We start from the raw sequence: 12,594 nt of genomic DNA, 5'->3' as shown, positions 1-12,594 counted from the left end.
TTATTTTTATTAAAAATTTATGTTTATATTTATACAAAAATTTGTTCAAAAATTTAAAAAAAAAAATTAAATTTTTATACAATTTAAATTTGAAATACAAAAATAAAATTTAAAAAAATTTATTTTAAAAATTATTAAAAATAATTAATTTATTTAAAATTAAATTTATTTTAATTAATTTTTAATTTTTTAAATTTTTTTTTAATTTTTTATAAGATTTTAAAAAAAAATTTTTATATATTTTTTTTATTTTTTTAAAATATTTATTAAAATTTATGTATATTATAAAATTAAGTAAAGAAAATTATTAATTTTATTAAATTTTTAGTTAAATTTTTTCGAAAAAAAATAAAATTATTTTGTTACGGCATAACTAGTCAAAAAATCAAAATTTTCATCAATGCACTTTATTTCCTGTTCCCATGCCCATTGACGACTCCTGATAACGTTTTCCTCCACTGACCTATCTAATTCACAACAGCACAAGCTACTCACACAACGCGACGATAAGCAACAATGGCAAGACATTACTGATAAAAAAAAACTTTTATCAGCTCTGTTTGCATTAAATGGCAAGAATCAATGCGACAGAACGTTGTCTTATCCAACTTTCTTATCTCACTTGCCGCTAAAATGAAATAAAAAAAAAATAAATAAATAATTCAGATTTTTTTTTTGTTTTGTGTGTTTCACGCCAAACTGATTCCAATTTCAAGCTGATGTCATCGAGTTACTTTCCAGGAAATGTTAGAGGAAGCATGTTTACTGTTTGCTGGCATTGTCAACGGTTTTTAGTTCATGGTCACTTTGCGTGTTTGTTTATTAAAAATTGCGTTCGGGTGTGGCTACGCACGGCAATAAAAAAATACTTTTGCGTAAAAGGATAGAATTTTACTATCTTCGCTTCATTCAAAAAAAAAAAAAAAAAAAAAATAAAAATTTACGTGAAATAAAGCACGACGCGAAAACATGAACACATTATTTGCATCTTGCGTCATTCCTCTGTTAATGCCATTCAAAAATTCCTCTAACGATATTTTTTTAACACCATCCAAAGAGATAAAAAAGCTAAAACTTTAGACAAACTCATTATAAACTATTTGTGTGGGATTACAACTTGACTTACTATATTTCGCTTTTTTTGTGTTCAGTGGTTTGAATATAAGAAGGGATTTGCTGTCGAATATAGTCTGCTTAAATTTCTCTTGCAAATAAATATTTAAGAAAGGCCGGTTAAAAATTTATTTAAAATAAAAATAAATAATTGAAATTTTTTCTAAAAAGATTTAACTTTTAATTTTTAAAATAATTTAATTTTTTTATGTAAATTTTTTTTTTGATTTCGAATAATATTTGTAACAGAATTTTTAACATTTTTCCTGAAATTTTTTTTCTAATAATAATTTTTTAAACAGTTGATTTTATTTTTAAAGTTTTTTGTTTAAATTTTTCAATGTCTAGAATTCAATTTAAAATCAGAAAATTCAGGTAAAAATTTCTTATGCCACCAACTTTTTTTTTTATTTGAAATTGTCAAAAAAAAAAAAAAAAAATTAGGAGAAATTTTTTGACATTTTTTAGCAGAATTTTTATTGAAAAATAATAAAAAAATAAAGTTTTTATTAAAATTGTTAAAAAAAAAAGTTAAACTTGTTTAAAAAAATTTTCATATATTTTTTAAAATTAACGTGGCCAAAAAATTGTAAATTAAAAAATTTTATTAAATTAATTTAATTTAATAATCAAAAGATTAAAAAAAAATTAAGTATTTTTACTAATTTTTCTAATAATTAATTAAATAAATATTTTTACAATTTCGATCAAAAATATTTATTTTATTTATATTTATTCATTTTTTATTTAATTTTTTTTTTTAAATTTTAAAACGGTAATATTACTTAAATTTTTTCGCCTTATTAACTACAAAAAATATTTAAAAAAAAAATTAAATTTAGTCATTTTTAATTAAATTCTGAATTTTTGAAATAATTTTATAAAAAAATAAAAATTTTGTGAGCAAAAAAATTTAAATCAAATTTGGACCGGCCTAAAAAGGTAACAAGAAAATATTTATAAAAAATGGATCAAAGAAAGATCAACTAATGAACTATTAAATCATAGTTCGCTTTTGTTCCATCGTGATTTACAATATTGAACTCTTTCAAGTGCTTTCTTTCTGTTCTGGTGCAAAAGCAAAAAAAGGCAAATAATGCCAAGTAAATAGCATTATTATCATAATTGTTTTGTATTATTTTGTTCAAATTATTGAAACATCATTATCTTTTGTTTTCTAATGTGTTTCGTTATGAAAAACTGGTTTTGTTCTTCGCCGTTGACCCATTTGGCTGAAAATGACTGTTGTGTGAACCGAAGTTTTTGTTTATTTTCTGAGAGGCAAAATTAAAAAAAAAAGTGAATCAAGATTTACAATGAAAGATGACTCAAAAAACGATGAACGAATGTCACACATAACGACGAGTGTGACTCATGTTATTGAGACATACGGAGAAATATAAAAGAGTTGATGATAAAATGCGATAGACTGTTTGATTTATTTTGTGTGTGCGGTGTACTGGTGTCGAGTCGAAGGTGTGTAATACTATAAATTTATTCAACAATGTTTAGTTTTGAAGGTTTAGTGATAATTATTTTGTGTGTGTAGTTAATCGTTTGTTGAGGTGCCGTCGTCGTCGTTGTCGTTGTAAAATATTTGAATTGCACAAATGATGCAAAATATTTGTGCAAATAAGTGCGTTAGAGGAATACTTGATGGGGATTAAAAAAAGTTCAAGGATTAAAATTTTTTTTTTGTTCCTTTCATTTTATTTAACTTGTTTTGAAGATTTAAAAAAAAATATTTTTTTTTTGTTACTTTTACTCAAAAAGATGAATAAATTTAATAATTTCTCTTTTTGTTATCTATAAAAAATCAAAAATAAGTAATTTGAAAAAAATAATATTTTCTAAAATTAAAAAAAAAAGTTATTTTGCATATTTTTTTAAAATAATATTTTCGATCATGCGATAAAAATTCATTTAAAAAGAAAAAGAAAATTACTTTTAAAAAAGTCGAAAATATTAAAAATTTATTAAATTTAATTTGTTAAATTTATTTAATAATTTATAAAATTTAAAAAAAAAGTTAAATAAATTACCTATTTAATACTAAAAGTTAATTTTAAAAATGATTTGATAAATTAAAAAATTAAAATTTATTAAAATTTTGTATTTCCTAATTAAAATAAAATTAAAATTTAGTATTTCATTTAAATATTTATATTTTTATAAATTTGAAAATAAATAATTTAATTAAAAATAATATTTTCTCCTCTGTTTAACTTGAATACACAAAAAAAAAAATTAGAAATCCAAGCGAAAATTTTTTAATTTATTTTTAAAATTTATTTAAATTAAATTTAATAAATTTTTAATATTTCCGATTTTTTAAAATTAATTTCAATTTAATTTTGCTTTTCTTGTTATAAATCAATTTTTTAAAAATTAAATTAGATCAGTTATCGATAATTTAATCTCGCAATTTACTGAATTTATTATTTTAATTTAATTTAAATATTTTTCCAAATAAATTCCCAATTTAAATAAATTAATTAGACAAGCAGCTGTGCCTGCCTGGCATGTTTATGAAATTTCTAAAAAAATATAAAAATAAAAAAAAATCATAAATTTATCACAAAATATTACAAAAATTACCTTTTGACTTACAAAAAAGGTCAAAAAAACAAATTTAACAACAACTTTAATAAATAAATTTTATTTTATTTTGCAGTGAGTGCGATTGTCGAACACGATTACAGTGCACGTGAAGACGATGAATTAACGCTTGTCAAAGGTGCCATCATCACAAACATAAAAATCAAGCCAGGCGGCTGGTGGGAAGGTTCCATCGCATCCACAGGAAAAACAGGAATGTTTCCAGATAATTTTGTCAGAGTTTTAGAGCCGGACGACAAGAATCCAGTTGTACTGAGGTAAAACTGTAATTTATTTTAAAATTTCAAAAAATCTAAAATTATTTTTTTACTTACAGAGACAAATCCGCGACAATCGTGCGACGATGTAAAGTTGTCTACAGTTATCAGGAGAACAATAACGACGAATTATCCTTGGGTGTCGGTGATATCATTGAAGTATTAGGAGAGGTAAGGTTTCTATTGATTTTTTTCGTGGATTTTCATTAAGAATAAATTCAATTTTAGGTTGAAGAAGGCTGGTGGCGCGGAAAACTTGGAAACAAAATCGGCGTCTTTCCCTCGAATTTCGTCGAAGTCATCGAAAAAGTCTCTCCCGTATCGGCAAATCGCAAAAGTATTAACAACACAACGAATTCTGGCACAAACAGTCTGCTACGCGGCAGTAAATCCAGTTTAAATAGCTCACGAGAGGATCTCTTGTCAAATGCATCACACGACTCTTATGAAGCTCCATCATTGCCTCCCAAGCCAAGTGAGATTTTGATCAAATTTTCACTTAAAATTACTTAATTTTTGATTTTTTGTAGTTCGCGAATTGTGCAAAGTATTATTTGCATACCAGCCAGCAAATGAGGACGAATTGAAATTAGTGGAAGGCGACGTCATCACAGTCATTAACAAAGAATTGCCAGATAAAGGTTGGTGGAAAGGCGAATTACGGGGACGGATAGGCGTTTTTCCAGACAATTTTGTGCAACTGCTTCCGCCAGAAGGTATATTATATTTTTTTTGCCTATCTAAATTTATTTTAAACTTTTTGTTCGACAATATTCTATTAGAAATGAGCGAAAAAATATTTTTAAATTATTTCCATATAAAATGGCAGATTTCATACAATTACGGATTGAATATTTAAAAAAAAAATAAAAAAAATTAAAAAAATGAATTTCTAAAAAATTTTTAAAAAATCGTTAGTTCCCAAAAAATAAAAAAAGACGGGAAAAAATTCCAAAATTGATTAATTTTCATGCAAAAAAAATTTTTTTTTATAAAATTTTATATTTTTAAAAGTAAAAATGTTAATGATATTTATTAAATTAAAAACTTGAAAAAAAAAAATTAAATAAAAAATGTAAAAAAATATTTTTGGTAGCAAAAACACATTTTAATGATCAAAAAAATTTTTTTACAAAAAAAAAAAACGAAAAAAAAAACAAAAAAAAAAAATTCACAAACTCTTTTTAAATTTTTATTTTTAATAAAATTTATTTTTGTAAAAATATAAAAGTTACAGTACAAAAATTCTTCGAAATTAAAAAAAAAATTTGAAAAATTAAAAATCGGTAATTTTTATTTAATTTAATAACATGGAACAAAAAGTTTAAAATAAATTTAAAGCAGGCCTTAATCGATAAATTTTAATAATTTCGATTTTTTTTTAGTGTCATCGCCATTAAAAGACACTTCATCGAAGCCGGATCGTCCGCCGCTCACGGGAAAAGCCTTAGGAAACAAGCAAAACAGCGCGTACGGCTCCAAAGACTCGCTCACCGACAAGCCTGTCTTCGGCAACGTGGCTGCTCACCGAAAATCCTTGGAGCATAAAGTACAAGATACCTCCGCTGCGGAAAAACCTCCACGCAAAAGCCTGGAATCCAAAACTGACGTTCGTAAAAGTTTGGAAAATGTCGACGATAAAAAGGGAACACCGCCAGCTGTCAGCAAAAAACCCGTCGTTCCGATCAAAAAATCACCCTCGATCACGAGTGTCACGAACAATTTATTCTCTGGCCTCAAGCAAAAAGTGAAAGGAGTGGAAAATAAATTGACTCACGACTCAGCAGATGGCGGTGTCGGCAGCAAATCCAGCTACCAACTCACAGATGGCAGTGAAAAAGGCGTAACTGGCGAGAAAATTACGCGAAACGACACCGAATTCGATCAAGTTGAACGAAGCACGATTTTGTCTGACATGCGTGCGAATCGGGCAAAAGCTCCGCGTCGTCGTCCGCCATCGTCGGGCGTCGGATCTCTCGGCGATTCCACGGGATCCATGAATGGCAGCACCGAAAATCCGCCAGATTCGCCGCGTCACGACTCGCTAACGACCCCTGGCGGCGCCGAAGAGACTGAAGTTTTGGTGAAACCCCGCGCACGCGAATGGGAAAAGCACCGAGCGCCCTGGATGGAGGAGCTGAAAGCTAGTCAAGCAAAGAAAACATCACCGGGCCACTTGCCCGAAGCGCGATCTCCGGACCCCACGACCAACAATGTCGAGGGCACGTCATTCGACATGTCAAAATCGTACAGTAGCTCGTTCGTGAGTGGCACAAAAAAGGCGGAAACAGCGACAACGACGACTTCGGTGGCCGAATTGCGAGCCCATAGCATCGAAAAGTCCTCGGAAATGGCGAAAAGTATGTCGTCGATTGGTGCTCGCATCTCCATCAACAACAACAACAACGACACGAATCACATTGCCACCAGTAGCTCGAACGACAAGCTGCTCGACGTACACGAAAAAAGTGCCTCTGTACTTATCAGCCGGAGTATTTCGCCGCTCGGCAGAAAATCACTGCAACCATCACCGCAACATCGCACGACAACGACTACGACAACCAGCAATTCCGATGACCGGATCACCGAATTGGAGGAACGTTTGACGCGCCTCGAACAAACTGTCTACAATCAAAACAATACCATCGACGAACTAACCAAGTTGCTCAACGAGGAATCGACCAAGGTGAAAATTCTGAAAATGCAGTTAGAGAAATATGCACAATGTGTCACACAGGTATGAACAAAATCCACCCAATTTTTTTGTGTTAAAATTAGAATTTTTGTGTCAGCGTCCATTTTTAAATCGATTTTAATGTAGTTAGAAAGAGATACCTTAATAGTTTGTTAGTGTCAGTGCTCAAGTAGTTTTTTCCCTTTAATATTTTTTCCTTACAAAAACACTAAATTTCTTTTACTTTCTTTTATTCCCTCTTGACTTAACTAACAAAAGGGCAGTCCCAGGATTCATTAAAAATTGTAAAAATCAAGTAAAAATTATTTCCAATTAACAAAAAAAGGGTAAGTAACGGAGAGAACGATATTTTTATAAGTATTTCACAAACAAAAAAAAAGACAATGATTGTAAAAGGAAAAAAACATAACTCTAGTCATTCCAAAAGTAATAAATTTCTTACTTTTTAAATCAATACTAATTAATTATTATACTATTCTTTAAAAATATTCAAATGAGGCGAATAAATTTAATTATTTGAATTTTTTTTTTAATTTGACAAAAGAAAATTGCTAAAAGAATATCTTTTTATAAATTGTTTTTCGGTTTATTTTGATAAAAACTTTATTTAGATTAATTAAATTAAATTAATTAATTGTAAAATTTAATTTAATTTATTTTTAAATTTTTTAATTAATTAATTATTAATTAATTATTTAAATCAATTTTAATTAATTAATTTAAAAATTAAATTTTAATTTAAAATAAAAGTTTTAAAAAACAAATGGTACAATACAATACAAAAAAAAAATATTAAAATTTCAATTTTTTTAAAAAAAAATTTTGAAAAAAAATAATGAAAAAAATTTTTAGTCACATAGCCAAAATTAATTTTTTTTAATAGTTTCATTTTGAAAATAAATTGATAAAAATTATTTTAAAAATTAAATTAAACATTGCAGTAATTTAAATATTTATTAAGATTGAATTTTTTTTTAATATTAAATTTTAAATGATTTTTTTTGTCAACATCGAATTATTAAAAAAAAAAATATTTTAGTATTTTTGCATAAAAAATTAATAATAACGTAAAAAAAATTATCAATAAAAAAACTGCTTAAAGCTCAATAAAATTTTAAAAATAATAAAAAATAATAATAAATAATAATAAAAATAATATCAAAAATTGACAAAAATAATAAAAAGTCAAATAATTAAATTTAATCGCCTAAAAATTCAAATAAAAGCTGCTTATAAAAAAATAACTATAAAATTTTACTCTTTCTCCATCTTCTAAATAATAATAAATTAATCTAAATCTAACAAATCTTTTTTGTAAAGAAAAAAACAAATAACTATTTATATATAAAAAAAAGCTGGACCTGATGGAGTAGAAGTTGCTTTGAATAAAAAATAAACGTAGATAACATAGTTGCGCTTTTAATAAAAAATTGCTTTAAATATACAATTTATATAAATATTAGAAGAATCGTACTAAAAAGTCCATAAATAATAAAAAAAAGTATTCTTCCAATCACACAAAAAATAAAAACAAAAAAGATAAACGAGAAAGTCATATTAACTTTATTTTGTATTATTATAATTAATTATAAAGTATATTCCTTATTATATTCAACGCATTTCCAATTTTATTAAAAATTATTATTATAATTATATAAATCACATACAAATATTTTAATACAAACATTTAATAAACAAATAAAAAATACAAAACAAAGTACATTAAGTAATCTATTTTTAATACGATATTTTTTTATTAAGGATGTAACTAATATTAATATGAGTAATTAAAAAATAAACGATTTAATTTCCTTGAAGGAATTGTTAGTGATGAAAAAAAAGAGAATTGAAAAAAATGATAGGATGAGATATAGAAGAAAAGATAAAAAGGAGATATTGAAAAAGTGAGTTCTGTAGAGGTCTCTTCAAATAAGGATTTGAGAGGCAATACGAATTTATGAATAAATAAATAATACTTTTGCAGTTGTAGAACCTCCATGTAAACTTACGTTCTTAACACAGTTCTTTCAGCCACTTGTTAATACCAGTAATGAAATTATTTTGTGTATGAGATACGCAACCATGACTAACACGATACTTCTTGAATACTCCGTCGCATTCTGTTCCTCTAAGATGTGATTGCCAGCCTCGTCTTTTGTCGTTGTTAGATAGCGAAGGCCCAAGCTCCTGGGCTGATCAAAGGATTTTTAATATAGAAGGTAATATAGAGATTTCTTTTATTACTGTACACTGTTTTGATACCACAAGGATGTGTTGAGTTGATTGCATATATAAAGGCATTTGTACAGGTACGGTGATCGCGCGAAATGGCGACACAGTCTTGTTTTTGTATTGTTGTTCCTTCACAATCGTTCGGATACATTTTAATTTTAATAAAAACTTTGACTTATAATTTTGATGATCCTGCACTTAGGGCCATTCTTACTGCATTTATCTTACTTACTGGAACGTATTCGGTGAATTCTTGGAAATGTTCGAGTGATGGATCGAAATGATACGTAGACCATTTAATTGGGATGGAAGATTCTGTTTTTTCTGGATTTCGAATACAACATCCTTTCTTCTTATATTTTTTCACTTTCATACGCATCTGCGAACGCAACAACTTTACCAGAAGCCATTAGTTGCTTTTTAATTTCTCGATCGTTGATTCCAGCTATAAAACCGCATTCATGAAAATGATGCGGATGTCCACCGGTGTGTTATTGACTCCAAAAATTATGTTACAAAGCTTCAAAATTTCTGCGAATGTTTTATCATAGACTGTGTCCGGCTTGACAGCTTGGTTTATCTTCATGGCACTGTCTTTGCCAATGTTCATTAATAATGCCTCTGTCTTCGCCTTGTCATCCTTAATGATTTGATTATGTTCACAAAAAACGTTGAATAACGACATCCAACTTTCAAAATCATCGTTTACGGGGTCAAAGGGCTCCAAATGCCCAGAAAACTTTTTTACGGTCGGTTGCGGGGTCGTCATTTTTCTTTTCAATAAGTTTTGCAATCTTTTTTTCACACAAATTTTGCTTGTTTGTCTCGCCGAGTTGGTTCAATTGACATTTCTCACATTTTCTCACAAAATCATGCACATCTTTTGACATGCCTTACGCTTCTGTTTCCACGAGTAATACATTTTCAGTTTCTCAATAGTTCTTTTAATTCTGTTATTGGAATATCAAATTGTTCATATAGTGAACTTCACGTTTTGCTTGATTTCTAGTCTAATTTTGTTTAAATTGTTTAAAACAAGCTGCAAATTTGTTTAAAATTTTCTATATTAATTCTTGAAAATGCATCTGCAGTTGTGTTTTCGGATCCTTTAATATAATTAAAATCGAGAATACTTAGAATCGAGTGTTAATTTCTACGAGTCCTCCGGAAGCGGCTGTGAAAATTTTTGTCCCGTCTCGTGGTAGATCCTTGTAGTTTTTCTTCCGGTTCTAATAGAACTAAGTCATGTGCCCAGCATTTTCGAATTGTAAAACTTGGTAGGTCATCCTTCTTTGCTGGTACTTCATAATGAAAAAATCTTTTTGGGATCCTTACTTCGACAGTTCTCACTACGTTGTCTGGGCTTGGATAGACTTTATGCACTATTCCTTTAGGCCATTCTTGCATCTTTCCTTGTTTCAGATGCTTGATTAATACAAGATCATTGACTTGGAGGTTTTTTGTGTCTGCTTTCCACTTTGGCCGTTGAGCTAGTGCGTGAAGATAGTCCTTTTTCCGCATTTCCCAGAATATTTTCGCTTTTTCTTCCATTGCATGATATCTTTGCTTCATTGTTGTTCGTGGGTTGTATTTAAGATTTTCTGCGGGAGCTATTAATGCTCGCTGAATCAAGAAATCAACCCGGACTCAAAAATTCTTCTTGATCAGTCATTCTGCACAATGATCTTGAATTCATAAAACCTTCTGTAACGTTCCTACCAGCTCGGCTGAAGATGAAGCCTTTTCGTATATATCTTAAACTAAAACTAGTTAATTATTGATAAAAATTATTAATACTTAAACTTTATTGTCATGAAATTAATGTGCTTTATGATTGGTACGAGAAAATGAACTGAACTTCAAAAGTCTTTGTCTTTGTCGCTTGACTCTCTTGCCCGACGAAGTGCTAACATGCGTCAGCAATTCCTCGTCCAAGGAGTCAAATTTCATTCAAGAAATATTTAAAGTAAACACGTTTACTTTAAATATTTCTCTTCGTCTTTCGGAATCGTATGAATAAGCAAAATAACTTTTGCTTACTCACACAAGCATGGATATGCTACAATTCCAATCATGATATCCAAAAAGTCTCAAAGTTCTTGTTTTGTTTGAATTAAAATTTTTGCTTACGATTTGTCTTTGTTGTTCTGACAATTGATCGTAATTGTTCCTTGAGTGATCGATAAATTCGTTGTATGTTTTGATAAATTGATCCAAAGTTTTTTGATGGTTCTGTGGCAAATTTGCTTTATTCAATCTCTTGTAAAGCAAGTCAAATCTCTCCTTATTACTGTATTTATCTTTCTTACTGGATTGTATTGAATGTGTCGGCATGCATGAATCGGGAACATTGACCGACACAAAAAAAATACGTTGTCGTCACTTAACAAATGACAATCAGTACACGCGCACTTAGGCATTTTGTATTCGTTTTGTTAAAATTTATGATGAGTAAACGAAAAAAATTAATTATTAAAAAATTGTACAGAGCGATTAAAAAATAAATAAATAAAAATTTATTGCCATCAGTAATCCCATAAGGCAAACGTAAAAAGCGATAAAGACCCTTATGAGTGTGGATCGTTACCAATTTATAAAACTCGGCAGAAAATTTCAATTGAGTGAAAGCTTTTTTCAAATCCAGGACCAAATAAAATTCGTGACCTCCTATCTGGGTCATAATATCCTCAGCAATACCCAAGGGATTCAAGAAGAGGATTCAAAGTCCTTTCAGAAGAGATACAGAGACGGATTTCCCCGTTGGGTTTCGGGAAAATAATAATTGGAGACGCCCACTCAGAATGATTAACGCGTTCCAAAGCAGAATCTTTCACTAGTTGGTCCAATTCAGACTCAACTTTGTCGCGCAAGTTTAAAGGAACAGGACGTGAATTGTGTCTTACCGGTTTTGCCCCGTGCTTCAGCTCAAGATTCACAACATAGTCTCGAATTGGCTCTTTCAGATTTCCATCAAACACTGTCGGAAATTTGGCCAAGATCTTCTCCCTAAAAGAAAATTCAGAAGAAGCATCTGTCATGGAAATGGAATTAATATCCTTACCAAAGATGTTTCGCCATTTTGGAAATAAAACATCTAAACCGGAAACGCCCAGAAGATTCGTCCTCTTGTCGACATCCTGAACAATTATCCTTACTTTACCACGATTGTTGCCTCTTGACATCTTTGCTTCAACAACTTTACAACTGTGGTTGCAATTTTCGATGATACTTCATTGACTTCCAAACAATGCAAAAATATTTCTCCAATCTCGTCAACTTCATCATTATTTTTCTTGTTCTTCAGCTTAAAACAATCTGCAACACGAAGTCCATATTTTTTACATTAATTGCATTTTCCTTGTCCTTTTTCTTGTCTTCTTTTTTATTTTAATCTCTTTCTTTTCTTTCTTGGGTTTTTCTATTCAAGGATTGAGTATTTCAATTGGGAAAATCCTTCAATTTCAAACTAATCAAAAACTTATTTTTACTTAAAAAATCAAATCTTTATAAAGCCCTAAAACTGAAAAAATCACATATTTTATGTGGGACAATTAAAAAGTATTAAAATATCAAACATATTCATCAACCAAACTACTTTTTCAATATCTCCTTTAAAAACTGCTCGAAATTCAATCAAGTTATTTTTGTACATTTTTCGCCAGAAAACTAAGCAACATA

The 12,594-nt window shown here is 28.8% G+C and overlaps 1 protein-coding gene across 3 annotated transcripts in view; it reads left to right on the top strand.

Moving 5' to 3' along the window:
• The window catches only part of LOC134833847 (SH3 domain-containing kinase-binding protein 1), a 76,794-nt gene that overhangs the window by 2,750 nt on the left and 61,450 nt on the right, over window positions 1–12,594 (top strand). Inside the window, exons 2-7 of one of the 3 annotated variants that reach the window (XR_010162136.1) lie at window positions 3,788–3,989; window positions 4,049–4,160; window positions 4,218–4,464; window positions 4,520–4,705; window positions 5,375–6,726; window positions 6,948–7,010. Coding sequence is in view for 2 of the 3 variants with exons in the window: in XM_063848319.1 (XP_063704389.1) it covers window positions 3,788–3,989; window positions 4,049–4,160; window positions 4,218–4,464; window positions 4,520–4,705; window positions 5,375–6,726; window positions 6,948–6,983 (2,135 nt within the window). In the remaining variant the exon portion in view is untranslated. Of the gene's footprint in view, window positions 1–3,787; window positions 3,990–4,048; window positions 4,161–4,217; window positions 4,465–4,519; window positions 4,706–5,374; window positions 6,727–6,942; window positions 7,109–12,594 lie in introns of those variants that run through there. The other 2 variants (XM_063848319.1, XM_063848320.1) reach the window with 2 other exon arrangements.

Source organism: Culicoides brevitarsis, chromosome 3 (genome assembly GCF_036172545.1).
Source record: "Culicoides brevitarsis isolate CSIRO-B50_1 chromosome 3, AGI_CSIRO_Cbre_v1, whole genome shotgun sequence".
In the NCBI taxonomy this organism is placed as follows: domain Eukaryota; kingdom Metazoa; phylum Arthropoda; class Insecta; order Diptera; family Ceratopogonidae; genus Culicoides; species Culicoides brevitarsis.
Note: the sequence above shows the minus strand (reverse complement) of the source record. Positions and strands in the feature narration are given on the sequence as shown.